The sequence below is a fragment of the Cebidichthys violaceus genome, unplaced genomic scaffold (genome assembly GCF_023349555.1).
Source record: "Cebidichthys violaceus isolate CVI_PGR_0920_01 unplaced genomic scaffold, fCebVio1.0.p SCAF_26, whole genome shotgun sequence".
Classification (NCBI taxonomy): domain Eukaryota; kingdom Metazoa; phylum Chordata; class Actinopteri; order Perciformes; family Stichaeidae; genus Cebidichthys; species Cebidichthys violaceus.
Genome location: NW_027176439.1, coordinates 3,533,140 through 3,555,541, shown reverse-complemented (window position 1 = coordinate 3,555,541; position 22,402 = coordinate 3,533,140). Strand labels below are relative to the sequence as shown.

The 22,402-nt window shown below is 41.6% G+C and overlaps 3 protein-coding genes across 4 annotated transcripts in view; 1 reads left to right on the top strand and 2 right to left on the bottom strand.

The window, feature by feature from the left end:
• ksr2 (kinase suppressor of ras 2) overlaps positions 1 to 10,653 on the bottom strand; it is a 100,419-nt gene extending 89,766 nt beyond the window's left edge. For both annotated transcript variants that reach the window (XM_068720807.1, XM_068720808.1), the window contains exon 1: positions 10,067 to 10,653. In XM_068720807.1, the coding sequence (XP_068576908.1) occupies positions 10,067 to 10,240 (174 nt within the window). In that variant the 5' untranslated portion in view covers positions 10,241 to 10,653. The remainder of the gene's footprint in view (positions 1 to 10,066) is intronic.
• A 1,983-nt stretch (positions 10,654 to 12,636) lies between these two features.
• On the top strand, positions 12,637 to 16,204 carry rfc5 (replication factor C (activator 1) 5). Its single transcript, XM_068720717.1, has 11 exons — positions 12,637 to 12,783; positions 13,353 to 13,417; positions 13,553 to 13,689; positions 13,773 to 13,852; positions 13,951 to 14,024; positions 14,433 to 14,592; positions 14,679 to 14,760; positions 14,860 to 14,989; positions 15,257 to 15,334; positions 15,517 to 15,571; positions 15,690 to 16,204. Exons 1-11 carry the CDS (start codon positions 12,737 to 12,739, stop codon positions 15,787 to 15,789), a joined length of 1,008 nt encoding a protein of 335 aa, XP_068576818.1. The 5' UTR covers positions 12,637 to 12,736; the 3' UTR covers positions 15,790 to 16,204.
• wsb2 (WD repeat and SOCS box containing 2) lies at positions 16,169 to 21,997 on the bottom strand. The gene is made up of 9 exons (XM_068720716.1): positions 21,769 to 21,997; positions 21,472 to 21,640; positions 20,326 to 20,528; positions 20,108 to 20,239; positions 18,896 to 18,996; positions 17,697 to 17,893; positions 17,311 to 17,400; positions 17,085 to 17,201; positions 16,169 to 16,791 (listed from the first exon to the last, which is right to left on the bottom strand). Exons 1-9 carry the CDS (start codon positions 21,809 to 21,811, stop codon positions 16,578 to 16,580), a joined length of 1,266 nt encoding a protein of 421 aa, XP_068576817.1. The 5' UTR covers positions 21,812 to 21,997; the 3' UTR covers positions 16,169 to 16,577.
• Positions 21,998 to 22,402: the final 405 nt, after the last annotated feature.

Sequence of the window (22,402 nt, the reverse complement as noted above, 5' to 3'; positions counted from 1 at the left end):
TGTGTGTGTGTGTGTGTGTGTGTAGAGAGTGTGTGTGTGTGTTGTGTGCGTGTGTTGTCTGTAGAGAGTGTGTGTTGTGTGTGTGTGTGTGTGTGTGTGTGTGTGTGTGTGTGTGTGTGTGTGTGTGTGTGTGTGTGTAGAGTGTGTAGAGAATGTGTGTTGTGTGTAGCGAGTGTACATGTGTGTAGAGTGTGTGTGTGTGTGTGTGTGTGTGTGTGTGTGTGTGTGTGTGTGGGGGGGGGGAATCAATAGACTGAAAGTCAGCTCTTTTATGTCATATGCTGACATAATGTGTTTATAAGCTTTAAAGTGAGCAAATTAATTTGTATGTGCTAACAATGTGATTTAGTTGATGTGATTATTACACATTTTGTAGCCATTTTTGTTTCAATAAAAAAGGAAAATCCTTTAAGTCCTTTGAGTTTTGTCCTCATCTCTTGTTAGATAATAATAGCAAAGTCAAGTACAAAAAGTACATAATGGCCGCATGTTTGAAGAAAGTTTGACAGCTTGTCCGTCCCCCCCCCCCCCCCCCCCCCCCCGTCATCTTAATGCACAGGCTTACCGAGGTTTTTAACTCCGACACAATCTACAGACAATCTTTCTCTTACTGACTGACAGAGTGAAGGGTGAGAGGCGACGGACGCTTTAAAGAGGTTCTCTCTGTGTGTGTGTTAGCAAGTTTGAAGTTCTGTCTACATAATATACAAGTTATTAAAGACCAATGTGACGTAATATTCTCAATAGATCTTAAATAAATACATTAACAACTAGAAAAAGAGAACTCAGATCTCAGTCAAGCGAGTGTGAAACTAACGCTGATGTAATGTTTGATCGAATAAAAGCACTTTTCTAGGTAACATGTTGTATCTCGCTTGTTTAACTTGCATGCGGTGGTTTTATGAGGGCTTACACGCTGAACAAACAGCAGTTCATGCATTTGCCCAGCACTTCTGTGAGGCATCTCCAGCATTAGCAGTGTTTAAGCGCTTAACCGTAACTGCCCCCCCCCCCCCCCCCCCCCCCCCCCCCAAGACATAAAGCACAAAGTTCCCCTTAAAAAAAAAAACACAAATTGATTTTTCCTGTTTGTCTACAGATTTAATAAATGAGACGCAAAGAGTTAATGACTAAGCTATAGAGACGTTTGCAAGAGTCAGGCTAACGTTAGCTGTTTTAGCAATTTTGAGGTACTTGTACTTTGCAGTATTTCCCGTATTTATGATTTATGCAACTTTATACTTCTACTCCACTTCATTTCAGGGGAAACACTTTTTCTCTATATTGTTTTGACAGTTACATTACAGATTTCACACAAATATTTTTTTGTAGATTAAACTACTACTGTAAGTAGTAAGTAGCATTTAGCTCCATCATGGCCATCTGCAATAGTAAAATGTTACGAACACATTAATGTATCAGTAATAATATAATATGTAATAATATGACGCCCACTACAGCCTTTTTTAGTAATTATGAGTACTTCTACTTTTGACAATGTGGTTCATTTTGCAGATAATACTTTAAAACTTTGACTTCAGTAGAGTTTGAATACAAGACTTTTACTTTGAATAGACTATTTCTACACTGTAGCACTTTTACTTGAAAAAGAGGATCTGAATATATCTTGCTTACTCACAACTCTTAAATAGCCTTTTTCCAAACATCTAACACTGTTACCTTGTCACCATTTGTCCTTTGTGACCCGGAATCTTATGCTATAGATTAAATGATTAAAGAATTAGATAGCTGCAAAACTAAATCAGATATATTAATACAAATTGCATTTACATCTTTTCAGTGACATTGCAACATGAAGAATTAATACGTTAAAGAGGAGATATTTTGCTTGTGTTGACATGGCAGAATTCACAGCAGGTATATTTGTAGTGAAGCAATTTGTTACAAGTGGTCTGATTGAAAATGATGGAATTAAAATGTCCAGGCCCACAGTGGGTGACGTGATGCTCGAAGACTCAAGGATGATACATTTGGATGGCCCCGTTCCAAACATACGCCTACAAACTGACTGCTAGAAATTAGACGGTGCTGGCCTACATCAGTGCATACCAAAGTAGAAACCAGTGGAGGAGGGACTCGCAAGTCACCTCTGAATGTAGAAAACCCTACAGCAGCTGCCCACTAACGCTCTGCCCAATAAGGTGACTGCCCAGTCAACACCTACAGAGAAACACACATTTACCCTGGCTAAATGTGTTGACTTCTGACTGTATATCATATTCTTACAAAAGTGTCAGGGGCCCTCTAACCTTCACAAACAAAATGTAATTCAAAGATACATACAGCAACCAAGAAGAGGCTCACAGTAACCACAAAGAGACTACAAAGATACACAAAAATACTTCAAAAAGGGACCAAAACAACTACAAAGACACGCAAAGAGACCTACTACAGAGCCTCACGGCCACGATGAAGAGAGGCAAAACAACCACAAAATTACACAAAATGACAAAGACAAACAAAGAAACTGCAAAGACACTAAAAATGACTACAAAGAGACACAAGACGACTACAAATAGATGGAAAATGACTACAAAGTGACAGAAAAACTACAAAGACATTTTTAAAATGACTACATAGATTCACAACGACCACAAAAAGCAGCAAAACCACCAAAGACACAACATGAACACATAAAGCAGGGTCACTAATAGGCGGACCGCGGTCCGGATCCGGACCCAGACGCCATTGTATCCGGACCCTGGACCTAAAAAAAAATCGAATCTGAAATTAGACAAATTGTCTCATGAATGTGATTTGAAGTTAGCTCATGCATGAGATTTTGAAGGGCTTTAATTTTGAAATGCTACATCAAAATGTTCTGGTTCTCTCTGAGTGACACCTTGAGGTGCTCTGCTATCAACCTGAGGTGAAATAATTTTGTAACTATGCACTATTTCCTTTTAAGATGCAAATTTTTTGAAAGTTTTCAGTTATGTCAGTTATTCTTTAATCCAGCCCTTATTTTACTTGAAATGAGAAGACATTTATTTAAGTATTTGGCAACTTGGCATTTTTACTTTACTTTAATGTTTACAGGATTATGGCATGAATGCAACAACATAGCATTACAAAGCATAAAGTAGCTGGTGCTTATTTAACGCAAATGAAAGGAGGATGAGCGTGATAGGGAGCGTGAGGGAGAGAGCGGAACAGAAACGTTTCAATCAATACTTCTATTATCATTGAAGTGCGTCTCCCTTTTTCACAATCTAAGTCTAGTGTAACTCCAGACTCTTGGTGTTGTTTAAGGAGTCTCAACCCACTGACCCGGGGACTAGATCTGGCCCACAAAAACTATTGAATAAGGCTCGCCACATGTTCAAAGAATTAATTGTTAAATCTAGCTTTTTTTTTAACTAACTAACTTCTAAAAAAAAAAACACTTCTAGCACAGTTGTCTTTCTATTATACATTTAACATTCAGTAAGCAAGCAACTCTCATTTATCACGGTTCACCTGACATCAAAATGACTCTTTCTAAACCTAAAATAGAGGTTGAGCTGGAGCCCTGCAGCCAGTTCCAAGAGAGTCGGACAACTGATTATATTCTTCAAATTTAATGTAAATGATCTGTTTCCTCTGAAAGGAGAAAGCTTCCGTTCCCAAGAAATACAATCGCAAGTGTTATTAAGGCTTTACTTGACTAAACATGTAGAATTGTACTATAGTAAGTAAGGGAGGGGAAAGAGAAAAGGGGAGTTTCTAATCTTTAGTGTATATACTTAAAATGTGTTGTTGAAGAAAACGTTCCGTTTGCACTGAGCACTAAAGAAGCCCGGCTCAGTGAGAACAATGTGGCCAGAAGCCTCCGGGTAACGTGAGCTTGATGCCCTGATCGAGCGTGTAACACCATCCACCAAGCGCCATCGCCATCCTAAAACTCCAGTCAGAGCAGATTGGGCAAGGCAAACTTTACTCCCTTGCTGAAAACCAGAAGGGACTGAACATACTGTACTGTGAGCAGGTGCACAAGCATAAGCTGCAAGGGCTAGCAGGCTAACAATAGCGAGCCACAAGCTGAAAAGTCTCCCTGTTTCTAACACTCTAGTATTTTTACCTTCTGTCTCTGCCCTTGCATGCACTGAAGCAGAATCCCTGTGATAATGCTGCTTGTATTTTTTTTTACACCATCAAGTTAGAAAAACAATCAATGCTTTCTGAACAAAAAGACAAAGCTATCCTTAAACTGCATGGACATTAGTCGGACAAGGTTGGATCTAGCTATCTATGTTGCCCCTCAAATGAAATTAAGTAAGAGTATATATTTGGTACAGTATATATATATATATATATATATATATATATATATATATATATATATATATATATATATATATATATATAAATAAATAAATAAGAGTATATATTTAGTACAGACTAATAAAACTATTACTATAAAAAAGTAAACAGCCCCAAATTAATCAAGGTAAGAAAAGTTAAGTGGACAAAATGTACTAAAAAGACAAAATTTCTTTCAATTTAAAACAATAAAATAAAAAAAATAAAAAAGAAGGGGGTAAATAAATGCTGGTTTTCAGCGTTTGTGTTTCCTAACATGATGGAGAGCTTCTTTAAGTTTAAAGTGTAGCGTTATCCCCCTTTGACACACACTAAATTGACCTCTTCTCAAACGCTACACTCCCAGTTAATCCAGACAAAGTGAAGCCCTAAATGAATGTACAGCAGACTTTAACAGCTTTATCTGTTCTGATAAACTACAGTCAATCATTCAAGCTCATTCAAGAGCACAACAAAAGGTATTTCAGCAAAGATTGGTGCAATTTGTGGCTTCAACTTCAGTTCCAATAAAAAGGCACAACTAAAAGTCATGCAGCTTAGAATGTACACATGCATATGAATGAAGCTGCAGCATACTGTCGAAATGAATAATTTAGCCACCAAACTGGTTTGTATGTTAAAAAGGAACAATGAAAAGACACATGTTAAGTCAATGCACTAATTGAAAGCATATTCATAAACTTGAAGGGAACAAAACACCAAATGATCCTCATGATCTAATTGCTACTGTGAAGTTCTGGCATGCTCAGGCAAAGTGTAATGGCAAGAGAACACAAGTGATTGTCAGACAAATAAACCATATCAAAGCAGAAACATAGCACAATTGTACTACAATTTTTTTTTTTTTTGTAATACACTTCCTTAAAATTGGTGAAATTCAGCCACAGCAGGCAGCTGTTTTCAGTGACAAAAGCTCTATGACCAACGTGTTCAATACACGCTCAGCTCCAAACAGCAGAGCTGGTGAACACATTTAACAGGCGGGAAAAAAAAGAAAAAAAAAACAGAACTAAACGTAGATGTGAATATTGGACTCACGCAAAGTGGCCAGAAAGAACGACTCTCTTTGATCAAATGAATGATAATGTTGCTCCGTAACTCCTGGACATCTTTGCCGTGTCAACTTAGAAGCAGAAGAGGCGATGAAATGTGACCAATCATGCCCACAATTGGCCACAGGTGTGAAAGTAAGGCAGCGTTTCCTTTTGTGTGCCCTAAAGGAGAGACTTTATGAGAGTTTACGCACGTCATTCCCCCTTTTGCCCGACATCAGGACATCATGCAGTTCAATACAGACGAGAGAAGGCTTCAAAAAAAGGTGGACTTTTCATGAGCCCTTCGAGCGCGGCCACAGGTACACACACACACACACACACACACACACACACACATGTGCCTTCAGACGTGGTTGGACAACACTTTGTGTGACCTAGTTTGCTTCAAGCACAATCAACCCTTTAACCTTCTGAGCTACAGTAATCAAAAATACCATGTTTTCCACCTTTGAAGCGAGAAACCGCAGCCTATGCCACTTAAATAAACATTACAAACCCTGTCACGTATATGCTTGAATATAAATGAATAACAACACTTGTTTTGACCTGCCCTCTTTTCTGTTACACCAATTACATAACCGGATCGCATGACATGCTCCATCATGTGTCTGCGTCTCTTTAAAAGCCTAAAAAAAAAAAAAAAAAAAAAAAAAAAGGCATCATGCACGTGGATCATTCGAGCGTATCCAAGGGATACTGCCGGCAAAATGCATAATCGTATAAATGGAAACCAGTATCAACACTTCATCAGATTGTGGCGCAATCTGGGTCCTTACAGGTTAATAATAGAGACGGAAAGCAGCGAGGTCGTAGAGGAATCTCCCCACACACACACACACACACACACACACACACACACACACACACACAGCCCCCGATGATGATCAGGGGGCAGGTTAACAAGGAAGGCTTTGCGTGTGTCTGACGTCACTGTGGTCCTCATCATAAACCCCGGGTGGACAACTCATTCGTCGTTAAGGGCAATAAGAGGACTGACGACCTGAAAGCTCTCCAACTCGGAGGATTTGAAGAAGGTTAGACGGTTCTCAGGAGTCACTCCTTTGTTGCACTCGTGAGTTAACTGTTGAGCGCGTCTTCCTTTGTTCTCATTCATTTCTAATTAGAGTTTCTTTTCTGTTGTTCATAATTCAGTTTGTTTCATTTCTACTGAGGGGAAAAAAAAATCCCACTAAATAAAATACATGAAGCTGATATGCAGTTTCCATCCAGAGCGAGAAGCCCAAGCCATATTACGTATGCTGTACTGGTTCCCAGGTATTGATAAAAGGTTATTTTTATGAGGGGAATGTTCCAACAGAAGAATCGCAGCCCACAACAGTACGTGCCTATACCGAAATATCTCACTCTGACCTGAATTCATGTTGCCGTTTCTATTATTTTGACTGGTGGGCACACACTTAGTACAAATGACCTGATGTCCTAGTGGCATATAAAGCAATCTGCGTATTATTTCTTTCTTAATTTCATTGTAAAAAGTGCTACAGTACAGCATGGTCAAGTCAGTATTAATCAAAAACCACAACTTGTGGTCGCAGTTGAACAGGGGAGGTTTCTGCTGCGTAAATCGCTGTTACTGCTTCATTTAAAGCTTCCGGACATCAGCCACAAACGTCAAAAACCATCACAGGACCATTGGTTTCTATGCAGGTAAAAACGGAGGGAGAGATCGATCGTAAATGGGACGATAAGTTGAGACATTAATAGTCCTGGGGACTCACTATACTTGGAAGTAGAGTGGTGATACTGGACCACAGGGTCCTGATGTCGAATATGTAATGTTATATTTTGACCTTTGCACTTGGAATGTGTGTCGAGATGGATGCCTCGCTCTCTATTGCAAACCAAGTCTACCTACAGGTACAAATAAAAGTAACCTGAACCTGAACCTGAACCTGAACATGTTGCCCATGTAATCTGCCCAGAGAAATGTTTGTGTTGATGATGTATATATATTATATTTTGTATAAATGTACTACAGGAATGCACTAAAATTTTTGTCATGTTTTTCGTGTGTTGAAAATGTGTTGTGCATCCCGGTGTTGCATAATGACAATAAATGATCCTTGAATCCTAGGAGGTAGTGGAGATGTAAAATTTGACAAAATTAATCCAAAGAAAAACACAGTCCACATGTTCTGTTCTCATCAACTCCGTTTCCAGCTGCAGAACACATCTGTTTTCAAGAGAACAGCACACCCAGCACCAAACAACAGAGAGACGATACAGCAACCAGCTGCTGAATGCAACGGAGCCAAAGAGACCGATATCTTACATCACGTTGATGGAGACCAAAACGGAGCGAATATTGGACATTATATTCATCGAAAAGGGCAAAAACATGACTTCAAACAAAACAGATGAACGCTAACGTGCCTCCGAGTCTGTGAGTTGAGTAACAAGTCGACTTTCTGGTGAAGCTTCAGCTTCTATCACGTCGTTAGGTTATGTGTCCGACATTGTGCCGTGGAATTATTCCACCCTCAAGTGACTGAAAAACACTGTAAATACAACTGTGAAACAATAATTGCATTGCTGTCTATATGCTTTGCCATAAGTCATAAATGTCGACTCCAATTTTGGATTGTACCATTTCTTTTTAAATAACCGTCTGCAGATTTCGGTAATAACTTGAGTTCACTTAGCAAATTGCTAGCGTAGGTCAATGGAAACACCATATTAACCGCGTCCAACAGCAACCACCACATTGTTAACTGTTAATGGGATGGAAAATGTTTTGTTCTTATGTGCGCTGACAAAAGTTTGTTCCAACAAGTTCATAAAATGGGAACTCATTTTTACGGTTGCTTATTCTGCAGAAGCCATAAAACGGGTTCAAGAAAGGTTCGTGGTCCACTCTGAAGAACAGTGTGCAATCAAAGCGAAGCCAGATGTTCCAGTATTATGCTTTATAGCAAACGCTACAATACCCTCCAATTGAATAGATACAAACAATGTATTCCTTGCATCACTGCCCTCTGCAGTCACCAGTAATGTGTTCCCCATCAATGCCTCATGCTCGGGACGCATGTCAGTCTGGTGCAACAAGTGATACAAACAATACTGCCTACAAACAACACCCACTACACTGCAAGTTGAAAGTACTTGAGATATTGACATCACTTTTTTTAAAGGCCAGTATGTCAACAGAAAAATAAATTAAACAATTGACGATTTAAGATTGCGAATGTGTATTTTCAAAAAGCAAAGAAAATAAGGATATATTATCCAGCGATATCTTTACTTTTAATATATAGAGGGCCAAGGGGAAAAAATGGTGAAGTAACAACCATAGCCAAGAAAAATCTATCCACAAAGAAGCTGACATCAATATGTTGCAACATAAAACAATATTTCTGTCACGCGTACAACAAATAATCCAGGACCCACAATGCTTTGCAAAGCCATTCAGGGAACATATATAGTGGGCATTTATCTTCACACTGTAGCCTGCTCATTGCTGGCCACACATTTGTACTGAATGTCCGTCCCCTCTCCTGTTGGATTCCTGTCCTCCGCCTGTGCAACACTTACAAACTTCACTTAATGGCTCCGGCACAGCGTTGAATGGGCCAATATTAACCACTATATGCTTATATATATATATATATATATATATATATATATATATATATATATATATATATATATTGTATAATACGGCCTCATGCTCCTGTGGGGTGAGGGGTTAGTGTGTGGCTCTCACAAGCGACTCTTTTTTTCTTTCTTTTTTTTCATGCTATATCTCAATTATATTCCCTCTTGGGGCCTAAAGTGTGTTGACGGTACGCAGACAACTCAGTGCTGAGTTTATGGCGACCTTATCGCACTTAATGGTATTTGTTTAAATCTCCCGAGGCATCACCATAACATTCTTACAGGCCCTTAACGCTGGGCTCTGTCTGCAGTGCTCAGTGGTGAGTTTTCTGTGACCTTATCGCACTTTATTGCATATTTTTTTTGTTTTTTATGTCCCGTAGCAGCCTCTCACTGGTGAGGTGTGTGTGTGTGTGTGTGTGTGTGTGTGTGTGTGTGTGTGAGAGGGGGGGGGGGGGGGGGTTGACTGGTTTAAGTGGTCTAAAAAAAAAAACGGACAGTCTGGTATCTCGAGCACAACACCGGGATATTATGTGGCCATTACGTAACGCAATTTACGGAACACCCCACGGGCCAATTAAAGCAGGATAACGATATTTTGTAACAATTTCAGCAATCCGCTCTGCCTTTGCGTATCAGCAGGGCCTGGATGTGCGCCCGCGAGGACAGATGCGCAGGCTGTCATTGGTAATGGATTGTAAACACGGGCTGCCTATAGGCCTCGGCTGCCTCAGATATTATTCTGATGGAGAAGAGCCACCTTCTCTCCCCGCCACCTGCAGAATGCGCAAGTCTCTTAACAGCCCACTGCAGCCCCGTAGCCTCCTGATTTATTGCACTGCACAAGACAGATAGCAGCATAGGCTTTAGCGGAAATCTTTTTTTTTGCACATTTATGCAATTGGCAACGCCGACAAAGCAGGGGGAAAAAAAGCAGTGTTGAAAAGGTACTGGAGAGAGAAAAAAATGCATAGTGGCCTAGAAATACATAGCAGACGGTGACAGCCCCCCGTATTGATTTTAGATGAAGATGCACAGCAGAAATGCAGTCATTCCGCTCAAATGGTGCTTACCTCCAGCGTTCGTATCTCTTTTTGTGTCAAGTCGTTGGATGTGGCACATTTGGTCCGTAAACCCTCCAAACTAGAAATGCTTATGTCTATCATATTTTGCACCAACTCGCACTGCTGCAAGGCTTTCTGCAAACTAAGATGCTGCTCCTCGCTTTTTGTCATCTCCTCGTTCATAGTTTTGCGAGCAGTGGTCGTTATTTCCCCTTTGCACTTAAAAAAAAAAAAAATGAATAAAAATTTTAAATAACCAAAAAAAAAAAAAAAAACAACAACACAAAAAAAAAAATTCAGAAAAGAAACGTGGAGAACCCCACGGAACAGAGCAACCTGCGAAACGCCATGAAAAAAAAAAAAAAAAAAAAAAAAAAAAGATGTTGTAGGTTTACAGACGGGGTTTGAGCCGTGAGAGAGTCGACTCCATTGCAACAACAAATCCTCGTAGTTCCTGCTGTTTCATCAAGGTGTCTCTGTGGTCGGAGGCTAAATCAAACACAGTACGAAGATACCGAGCGGGACTACACGGTTTGCCACAGCATCCATTGGGTGCCCCCCCTTCGTTTCAAATGGATGTTTAGAAGAAGAACAAAAAAAAAAAAAAAAAAAAAAAAGAGAAGCAGTTCAGCGCATCATAAGCAGACGTATCGGTGGTGGCGGTGGTGGTGGCGGTGGTGGGGCGGGGGGGGGGGGAAGCCTGGTGGTTTTAAAGGTGCTGATGTGAGGATTGGATGCAGGTACTCCCTGTCTCCCTTGGCAGCAGCTGCATCCCGGTTCGCTCCCACCACACCGACATGTTTCCTGTCAATCAAACCCACAGCAACAGCAACGGCATCGCATTGCCCAGGCACCGCCGTGAGGGGCCGCTCTCGCGAGATCGGCGGCAAAGTTGCGGTGGGCTCGCTGCTTCGGCCGGTCTCAGGGCCCGTTTGGAGGAGCGGAAATTAAAACACCTAATATAATAATCGCAGTTCGTACACACACTTGGATGTCTACACTCACGTGCGTGTATAGTCTACACAAACACTGCCTTCCAAATCGCATACTTTTTACTTTTAGTGCATCCTGCCCTTACAAAGTGTGTACTGTAGCTTGCAGCATGCACTCAATTTAGACAAAGACTATTTTATCATAATTTCACATTTTAACTTTGACCTGTTTGCTCACTTATCCACAGCAGATTGAAGGAAGGATTGTGGGTCAGAACAGCCAGAAATACTCTGCTGGCTTGCATACTGCAACAAAACATCCTGGTATGTTTGGTATACTGCATGTGACATATGTTGGTAGTACTGAATCCATTGTGGCATACTAAATAGTATGGTAGTGCGGGTATTGGAATGCTTTTTCTATAGCTAGCATGAGTTTATCAGGGTTGGGGGTTTTTTGTCCTCAGGACTTTACAGTGATTTTATGTAACTTTTCATCATTTCTCATCATATTTGGATGAATTTTAACCTTTAATGTTCTACCTCTTTAGAGATAAAAGGCAAATTAGCTATGATATTTAATTACCATGCTTAGTTGAATTTTTACTGTCTCCTTTTTAAGTATTTCTTCCCAACTTGAAAGATAATTAGACGATTCTAGACCTAAACAAATAAAATATATATTTTTGTAACTCAAAGTTATGTTTATGTTTTCACACTTTCATCTAAACTATGCTTCTCTTTCCTGAAATACATTTTCACCACTTCAGGCTTAGAAAAGATTCTTCAAATGAAACAATGTGAGAGGGAAAAATAAAAAAGTTACAAACTACTTCTATAAGGTATTGGGTTAAAAAAAAAAAAAAAAGTAATCCAAATGCAGGCTAAACACACTCTCTGGAAAATATGCAGCTACATTGCACTTTTTGACACATGAATAGAAATAACAATATTTTATAGCCAACATTGTCCACATAACTGAAAATTCATGTAAAGTTAGACGAGAAAAGCACTTTATCATTTCATCGAGCCAGATCAGGTACAAATGAACTAAAAGGTCATTAAATAAATGAATGTATAGGACCTGCTGTATATAGACACTTTTATTCCCTCGTGTCTTGAAGTGGCATTTCCCATGATTTTTATTCCTCAAATTTAAGTAAAATTGGGAGGTGTATGTGCAGAATTGTATGGCCAAGACAAACCTATATCGACTTTTCTATTGTTGGATCATTTGTCAAGACCATAACTAACGGATCACAGCAGTATCATCTTATAAATAATCCTTATGGTTTTGCCAAATTGCTCTTTGGGATGTCTGAACTCTACACAGCAATGTGCAACTATCTGCTAGAGAGATAAATACAAACAAAACAGCACACTAAGCTGAGTCTCTGTTTAATCATTTTCATTTTAACAATTATATATATTTTTTCCAATATGTTCCCCAAATGTTTCTACATAGTGGACCAAACATATGTGCAGGATTGTATACGCTTGTTTAAAACTAGAAACGTGTGACATGTTAGCGTCGTCCTGTAGCCTCAAACAAGTTTCACACACACACAGTGGGCATTGGTGTTGTCACCGAGACCCCGCCCATAGGAGCTGGCAAAGCGATCCGATTGGTTGTACGCCGTGACGTACGACGCACGTTTCTGCTGCGGAGCGCGCCAAAGTGCCAAAGTGGAAGTGCTAAAAACTTAACCCAGCTTTTGAGCTAAATCCACACAAGTCTACGGGATCTATGGCTTCTACCAGCAGAGTGCCGCTACAGGCCAGGAACCTCCCGTGGTGAGTTGAACGTTGTTGTTTATCAACAACACGTTGAATTAGCGCGTGCTAGCTAAGCTAACCTAACTTTACCGACCGACGGCATGGATTCTAGAGAGCAGCTCTCCGTACTAACGTTAGCTTTTCTTCTACATAATAAACGTTACATTAGTCACACGTGTTGTGAGCTTCTTTTTAATTCGGCGTAAATAATATTAGTCAATGCAACCAGCGTTGCCACTTGAACCAACTGCCAAGTGATGCAGTGTCTGCTAAGAAACAATTATAAAGAACACGTATTTATTATTTCTGTGCATGCATATTGCAGATATATATAGATGCCGAATTAAAGAATGGTACCCAAGCATTTGATGGCTCTAATAAGTCAAAACCTTTAGCATATATATCCCCAAATATATAAGTAGTCTGGTTTAAAATGACTAATCCTTAATGAGGTTCGTTTTGTAATTTATACTAGTACACCGAGACATTTTTGAACTTGTGCTTTTCTTACAGTAACATTTACAAATGTATGTATTTATTATTGATTACATTATTGATGGAAGATGTCTTTCTTCTCCGTCTTCCAGGGTTGAAAAGTACAGACCACAGAAACTCGATGATCTGATCTCACACAAAGATATTCTGAGCACCAGTAAGTATGAGGACCCTTAATAGTACATACATATTAAATACACAGTTGTAAGACCATTAGTGTTCTATCGAACGCCATTCAAAAGGTCATTGTCAGTTTCCTTGTTTTTACAACTGTTGTTGTGCGTCTCCTCAGTCCAGAAGTTTATCAGTGAGGACAGGCTTCCCCATCTCTTGTTCTATGGCCCCCCCGGAACCGGCAAAACCTCCACCATCCTCGCCTGTGCCAAGCAGCTGTACAAGGAGAAGGAGTTCAACTCCATGGTGTTGGAGGTACACTGAACGTATTTGGTCTTCGGTAGTTTAGCGACAACACCTCGTGTCTCTTTGATTTGATGACTTGTTTTGGTTCGCAGCTAAACGCATCAGACGACAGAGGTATTGATGTGGTGCGAGGTCCCGTTCTGAGTTTTGCCAGCACCCGGACCATCTTCAAGTAAGACTAAAAAAAAAAAAAAAATATATGTTCAATCCATAACTTCACGGGCAATTATTTCAACGGCTGCCTTTTCCTCCGGCGCTCTTGTCCTCCAGGAGGGGCTTCAAGTTGGTGATACTGGACGAGGCCGATGCCATGACCCAGGATGCCCAGAATGCATTGCGGCGAGGTGAGCCATCTGTTCGGCCGGGCGGTGCCCACTGTGAGCCGCACGGCTCACTGAGCAGACGCACAATTTGCCCACTGGTGAATTACAGCATATCTGCTTGTACACGCTGGCATTCACCCTGAAAAGCAGAACCTATCGGAAGATCTGTTTTTAACCGTTAAACACTTTTTACCATTTTTACATAATCATTTACAAACGCATGTAGTTTGTTGGTGAAGATAGCAGGAACACATAGGAAGGTGTGGATGTTCTCAACAGGAGTTCAGAGAATCAAGTTGTTTCATTTTGGGTTCTTAGATACAACTTTTGTATTTTTCCCCTTTCTTAGTTACATTGATTTCTAACCTCTCTCTCTCTCTCTCTCTCTCTCTCTCTCTCTCTCTCTCTCTCTCTCTCTCTCTCTCTCAGTGATTGAGAAGTATACAGAAAACACTCGGTTCTGCCTGATCTGCAACTACCTGTCCAAGATCATCCCCGCTCTGCAGTCTCGATGCACCAGATTTCGCTTCGGCCCGCTGTCCCCGGACCAGATGATCCCTCGGCTGGAGTATGTTGTCCAGCAGGAGAGGTGAGTGAGAATGTTTCTTCTCCATCTACTGTTGAAAACAATCTGAGGTAGAAGGTGCCGTGCTGACTTGAGTGTTTTTGTGGCAGTATTGACATAAACCCAGGAGGAATGAAGGCCATTGTGACCTTATCATCAGGCGACATGAGACGATCGCTCAACATTCTGCAGGTACGACCAGAAGCTCATCGCTCAACACTTTTTTTTTTTTTTATATATATATATTGAATCATTGTAGAAGAGTAAAATGTGCCATCTGTGTGATCTCAGAGCACCAACATGGCGTACGGGACGGTGACGGAGGACACGGTGTACACCTGCACGGGTCACCCCCTCCGCTCGGACATCGCCAACATCCTCGACTGGTCCCTCAACAAAGACTTCACCACCGCGTACAAGCGTATCCTTCAGGACAATCATCTGTACAATTCAGCTAAACATCTTGAAGTTTGAAGTTTTTTTTCTTGCCACCGATAAAACGTGATAGAAGCTAGCTGTAGCTAAATAATTACGTCTACCGGTCGATAACCCGCATTCAAACAGGGCGAATAGGCTGATAATTACAGCAACACATTGACAAATATTACCCATACCACACGTGTTTTTGCACGATTTCATCGGCTAAATCCATTCGTGTTGCTGCAGCTCTTTAACACGTCGTGCACAGAAATCCTTGAGCTGAAGACGTTGAAAGGTCTGGCTCTGAACGACATCCTCACTGAGGTTCATCTGCTCATACACAGAGGTGAGTTTTTCCTCCAAGGAAAGCTGTTTTTGAATGAGTTTTCCCATATAAGAGCAATTACTGGGGGTTAAATCCCACCGCGCTCTACAGGACGATTCAAGTGTTTAAAATCTCTCCGTTTAGAGGCTTTGTTTTTTTAGCTCTATTTAACACGTGTCTGGATCATTTTCTTCTTTTTCCAGTGGACTTTCCTCCAGCTATTCGGATCGGTCTGCTCATCAAGTTGGCTGACATCGAGTACGTGAGATCGCTTGTGCTTCTTCTCATAAATATCACAGAAACTAATATAAAACAGTCACACTGTAATGTCGTAGTGAAGTGTTGCTTTTGGACTCATCGCACGACGTCTCCTCAGACACCGGCTCGCCTCGGGAACCAACGAGAAGATCCAGCTGAGCTCCATGGTTGCGGCGTTCCAGGCGGTCAGAGACATGGTGGTCAGCGAGGCGTCCTAGATGCACCAACCGCTGTACGCCGCGACGAAGTTCTGTCTCTCTTGAACGCAAACCAACGGGGAAGAGAAACTTCTTCCTCCAAATTCCTTGCACAAATCAGTTGAGTTGAGCTTATTTAGAAAGAAAACGGATGTTCAGAAGTGTCCGCCGCGAAGAAAACCGAAGGCTCACATCTGCATACAGACTGAGGGAAGTGGGAGGCGGTCGTTTGTGACGAGTGTTAGAAAAAGATCATTTGGTCACTTGGAAAACTGTTGATTTAGTCACCAATAGGTGAAGTTATTGTCACCAATTCATTGGAAATATGCGTTGATGTAAAAGATGAAGAAATGAGTCAAACATGCTATTGTTACAAAAAACAAAGAAAACATCTGGAACATGTGTTTGAATCTGTTTAATAAAACTATTTCCTATATGTCCAGTCTTTGTTATCTTACATTAACATGTGCAGGTAATAGTGCAGTAGTATGTGCTGTTTTATGATAAACACAGGATTTAGAAATAGATATGTATACATTTTGATATTTACACAATAAATTAATAGTATAAAATTGTGATATTCAAGTCAAATAAGCATGTGAACATGGTATATGCATCATCTTACAATAGTAGTGCAATAAATGGAATCCTTAATGTAGGAATGCTGCATCTATAGTAGATTACGTTAAGAGCTGCGTCCTGAGCTGTGAAAACGTCTCAATCAGCAAACAAAAGGATTACAAAAAAATAAAATATTATTATTATTATTATGCATGACAATCACTCGCTGTAAATGTCGATGTTCCTATTCAACCCTCCCAGTCCTCTTCGTCTGAGGAGCAGCAGGTCTTGAGGCGGTCGGGGATGTTTCGGTAGGTGAGGTACTGGAGGATCCTCTTGGGGAGGGGCAGCGGCTCCATCTGGTGCGTGGAGACCGAGTGGCGCAGGATGGACCGGCACAGGTGGCACAGGCTGGGCACCGTCCTGGGCGCCTTCCAGAACCTCACGTGGCCGTCTCTGGTTCTGTGAGGGGAGGGGGGGGGAGGGGGGAGTGGTTAGTGTCAGTCATGTGGTGTCCAAGACGCACCGCAACTTAGGAAAACATGCAAACTAGATTGTAGGCGTAAAACCGTGCCCTTCTGAGATTATGTTTTGGCTAAATCATTTGAGTTTGGAGCATATGAACGGTTGCCTTTTTCGTTGAGTCACCATTGACATCCACTGTGACTCTATCCACAAGCTGCAATATTTCTAAAGCCACCTTTCGAGTCCACAAGCAGCGAGTCTTTCATATTCAACGAGTGCTCTGTCGTTACCCTGTGGCGACCACGCCCCCCTGCGGATGGTATTTGCAGCAGAGTCCATTAGAGTCTCGGTCCACCTTCGTCTGCATCTCCATCCCCTTCTGCCCCGGCTCCCAGATCCGGAGAGCTCTGCAAACGCAACACAGCCGTCTGAAATCATTTCGTCCAGGGCGGGAAACATTTCGACGATGACATTATTGTTACAGATTTATGACACGGGAGCCGGTAACCGACTCACCTGTCGTCGGTCACCATCGCCAAGTGCAAGCCGTTGGGAGAGAACTGTATCGCTGAGATTTGGTTTTGCCCGTAATCTTCAAAATAGTCGCTGTGGAGAAAACGTTAGGTAGGAGTTTTTAAGATTGATATTTCCCCCATAGTCAGACATCCTTAATGCTTATGACTTGGATGTTAAATTCCACATTATATACAAACAAGGAAACAGGTTGCATAGGACACCAGGAAGTAGTTTGTGACGATGCATCAGCTGTAAATAGTGACAGTGTAGGATGTGTGTTTTGTTCCCAGCTTCGAAACCAATTTTTACATTTCCTGCCGACAATGGCCGTCAAAAATAAAACTCCAAATCCATTTAGAGCATAAAAAAAACCGGTGTGAACTTACACCAGAGTGGCCAGTTTCTGTGCGGTGTACGGGTCCCAGAGGTCGATCCACCAGCTGGAGCCGCTGAAGGCCGCGGTGGCGAGCAACGCCCCGTCGGGAGAGAAGTCACAGGAAGACAGGAGGTACAAGGTCTTGCGGATCCCTCCCGCCAGGTTCCTGATGAACGTATAAGAGCGCAGACTCCACAGGCACACCATCTGACGGAAGTGAAATCACACGAGAGTCTTCATGCCTCGCCGTAAGGGCCGTTTTTAAACGTGGAACAACGAGGGCTAATTCTGCCCTACGGCAGCTACTGCAACGCTAGAAGACCTAGTGGTTTGGGTCTCAGTGATGTACTGACTCAGTGAATGTCACCAGGACAGGCTGGAGCACGCAGCAACACAGTTTAAAGTGTAGACGCGATCTTAAAGTCTGGTTCTACACGATGTTAAGCGGCCTGATTTTTTTTTTTTTTTTTCTTTGCAAATGAGAAGGCGTCAAATTAGCAGTTTGACAGGAGTGGGAAGAGCTCCCCGGTGCTCCAAATGTCTCCGCACAAAGAGAACAAAGAAGCAGAGCTAAGCTGAACTTATTACATAGCGGGGAGCCACAGACTCGGCACTGGAAAGAAATGTCTTAAACGATTAGATGTGACTTAGTTAAACCCATCCGGACCTTCAGTTTAATGTCAAAGTTGCCATAAAAAAAAAAAAAAAAAAGGAAATGCTGCCGTAATGATCAGCAAAAATGGGCGTGTGACCGGAAGCTCGTAAAAGTATTTTTTTTTAAAAAAGGTGAAAGTTCAGCAAGGAAACCCTGAGGAGGAAGAGTTTCAGAGAAAAACACCGTCCCGTCAGTTAATCATTGCAGGATTATATTCAAAGAATGTCACCTCTCGTCTCACGGAAACACAAAGTTGTGCAACAGAAAAATAGTTGCCCCTTTCTGCACAGTTATGGTTCCTGTAGTAGAATGGAGGTGGGAAAAGTTTGATTAAAAAAAAAGGAGCATTGTGTTGTCGGGAAGATGTCAGACAGCTGGGAGACTTTGGGCCATTGCAGAGCTGCACATGCATAAAAATCTATAAATACATAAAAACAAACAAAACTAAATGTCCTTCGGGATCTACAGTCACGCACATTTTTTTTGTGGTTCTGCGTTGCAATATCTGGCTTTGCCTCGAATATGAAACGAGTTTTTAGGATGACAAAACTCACTCTGTCAAATCTGCCGACGGACGCAATCATGCTGCAGTCTGAAGACACGCAGCAGCAGCTGATCCAGTCTTTGTGGCCAGAGAGCACCTGCACCTTTTTACCTACAACAGACACAAACCAAAGCCTGACTGAACCGAAGGAGACACAATGCAAAGTCCTCACTGGATACAAAATTAAAAAAAAAAAAACGGTCACATAATCAGCTGGTGGAGCAGCAGAGAATGTGACTCTGTGTGTGTGTGTGTGTGTGTGTGTGTGTGTGTGTGTGTGTGTGTGTGTGTGTGTGTGTGTGTGTGTGTGTGTGTGTGTGTGTGTGTGTGTGTGTGTGTGTGAACATAAACATTTGTCGGCTTTGACCTCGTACATTCAGACAGGAGGTTTATTCAGACACGGTGACGAACCTCAGTGATTAACACACAGGGCAGGAAGATGATGATTTAAAAACTGAAATTGCACACCACTACTGCTTATTACCCACTGTTTATGAATGTTTCCCAACATTAATGGCAGCCACTGGTTTCAGTCAATACCAACACAGTATCGCACTATTTGCAGAGCCTTGAAACCTGTTGGGTAACCCCTCACAGTGAGCCTTTAATGGCCTTAATGTTTGGCCGGGGTGCGTTCAAGGATGCTCCGACATTTGACGGTTTGGTCAGATGCTGTCAGTGAAGCTCAAGTACATCATGAATGCACAACGTGACATTCGATACACAAGACTTCAGCTGGAAAGATTGTTCTTGTGAGATTTCTCAAATTGTAAGACTGCTTTAAAGAAGTTAAAATGTCAACGTTGGGTTTCCCTTTATGCGTTTGAACACACCAACAGGGAGAGATGGTACTTTGACAAACAAATAGACAATAATAAATGTGTTTTCAGGTGGATTGGCTGATTCTCGTACCTCGTTGGTATTAAATGAAACCATTGGCTGCCTGAAAGGCTTGGTATCAATATTAAAAAACGTCTGCTATGCTTTAAGAAATGCTCTACAGTAACGTACAGTACAGCTGGTAGTTAATGGGCTAAATGTCCGAACAAGTTTAACAGTTTCATGATGTAATTCAATAACATCCACCCTGAATGTAAACAACCACTTCCTCACCAATTAAACAGTATGTTTGCGTTGCATTTTGATAAATAAACACGAAAGAGTCATATCAGTAAGGACTGTTTGTGAACAGCACACAGAATTATGTTACACACACACACACCTTTCTGAGCCAGGTCCCAAATCCTCAAAGTCTTGTCCCGAGAAGTCGATATGAGCGTGAGCGTCCCGTTCTGAGGGAAGACCAGGTCCCTCACGACGCCTTCATGGCCGTGGAGGTCAAATACAGCATCGCCTGAAAACACACGACAAGGAAGTGTTTTGAAGATCGGCTGAAGACAGCAGCGGCGACGTCTCCGTCAGCAGAAGCGAGGCTCTCACCGGTTAACACGTTCCAGATTTTGATCACCCCGTTCTCCAAGCCTGTGGCCAGGAGCAGGCTGCCGTTTCCTTTTGATGGCGGTTTAGCCGGCGGGGCCGCTGCACCCGATTTTGGGGGTCTGGGTCCGAAGGCGAGGCCCCAAACCGGATGACCGCAGCTGAAGCTCTTGTCTTCTCGGTCGGTCTCTCCATTCTGACTGTCTCTGTGGGTGAGAAGAGCATCAAGTGAGCACATGCCATAAAAGAAAATCTATAGAAAATGTAATTTTCTTTTTGATTTTAGAGGCGCTGGCTTATTTACACAATATAATCACATATGCATTATTAATATAGCATTTGCCAGTGATTCTGATTCTTCGGCTTGCTCACTTATTCTTTGATCAGATATTTTTTTGGATTTTACGTTAGACCACTACTTTAAGTCGGTACATTTATCTTACTTACATTGTATATGGAGCAGATTCACATGTTTTGTTACATTTATAAAAGAGTTAAAAGGTTTTGATTTAATATTTGGTACCTAAATGTAGGCATCATATTACATAAAGTGTACAAAGTGCAGAGCATATTACGTGGAGTCCCAGAGGCTTCAATATTAATTAATTAATAAGACACTTTAAATAATGAATATATGAATAATTAAATCACTAAATATTTAATTCAACTATAAAATTGTGAAGTAATCCAATAAAAACTCTGCACATCGTAATGAAATGCGATTCATAATCCTGCTTCTTTTCACTGGCAGTTTATAGATGTATATTTTTATATGATTCCAGCTGTTTTTAATTTCTAAATGCCATTTCCATCACTAATGGCGGTTATTAATTTAGTTTCAGTCAGGATGAATAGACTCATGGGCTTTGACTATTTGTTGCTCAATGTTGTGTTTATGTGTGAGTCATTGCAGCACCTATTGTAGCTATTTTGTTAACAAGTTATGTAATGCAAAATGTCTAATTCTATGGTTGTATTTTCACTTTTATTTCAGTTGTAATGGGTCTAATAATAAGGTCAGATATTAACAGATTTTTCACACGGATAAACAGCCGCCATAAGTTTACTTTTTAACACAAACCCGAATGTACGAGCGACACCTGAATCCATCACGCGATGGATTAAACGCACAGGTTAAATGGACCTTACTCGGAGTCGAGAGGCCAGGCGACCACCCACACGATGCCGTGTCCCATGGACCAGGCGAACCAGGCTCCGTCCGGGGAGAAGTCCACGCTCCACGTCTCACATCCCGCCCGGCCCTCCAAGGACGGAGGACGCCTGGTCTTCAGCTCGAGCACCAGAGCCGGGTCGGAAGCTGGAAGAGGACGGAGGGGCGACAAATACAACGGCTTTAACGGCGTCAACGGTTTCAACGGCTGACTGGACTCGTCGCCCAACCGCCGCTGCCTGGTTACTGCTTACAACAAATATGTGGTGACTTACGTGACTGTTGTTGCAGCTCCGCGTTGGTTCCCGTGGAGCACATCGTTTCCTCTCTTCACATCCTCCGCTTTAACTTCCTGAATGCGTCGCCTCTGTTGCGCGACTCCAGCCGGCCATTTAAATGAAGGCAGGACGGTGTCGCTTGCGTCCTCGTCTCTGGGTCGCGCTTTTGCGATGTGAAAAAAATGTGCAAGTGGAAAAAACAAGACGCTTCAGCTGATTTCCGGTTTGTGTCTGAGTCACTTCGCAGGCTGCCCATTGGCTGTACTGTTGCCCAACGTAGTCACGTCTTTCTTGTGTTACGTAATACTCAAAGCCACGCCCCTCTCATTAAGTAGTGCGTGTTGACAATCCCATGATGATTTCCACATAAAAACACGATGGGTCATCTCAGGTGGTTGAAATTAACAGTAGTAGCCAAGATCCCAATATTCTTTTTTTTTTTTTTAAAGTGTCAAAATGTTGGACTCAACCACAAGGAAAAGTGCGTGAAATAATTACACTTTGATGATAAAATACACTTTGTGTATTTATCATAATAATATAATTATAACTTGAGTTTATGTCCCAACTCTCAGACTTTGAAAACCAAGTCAAAGGGGTGTAATCATGGATGTCTAACCAATAACAGGCT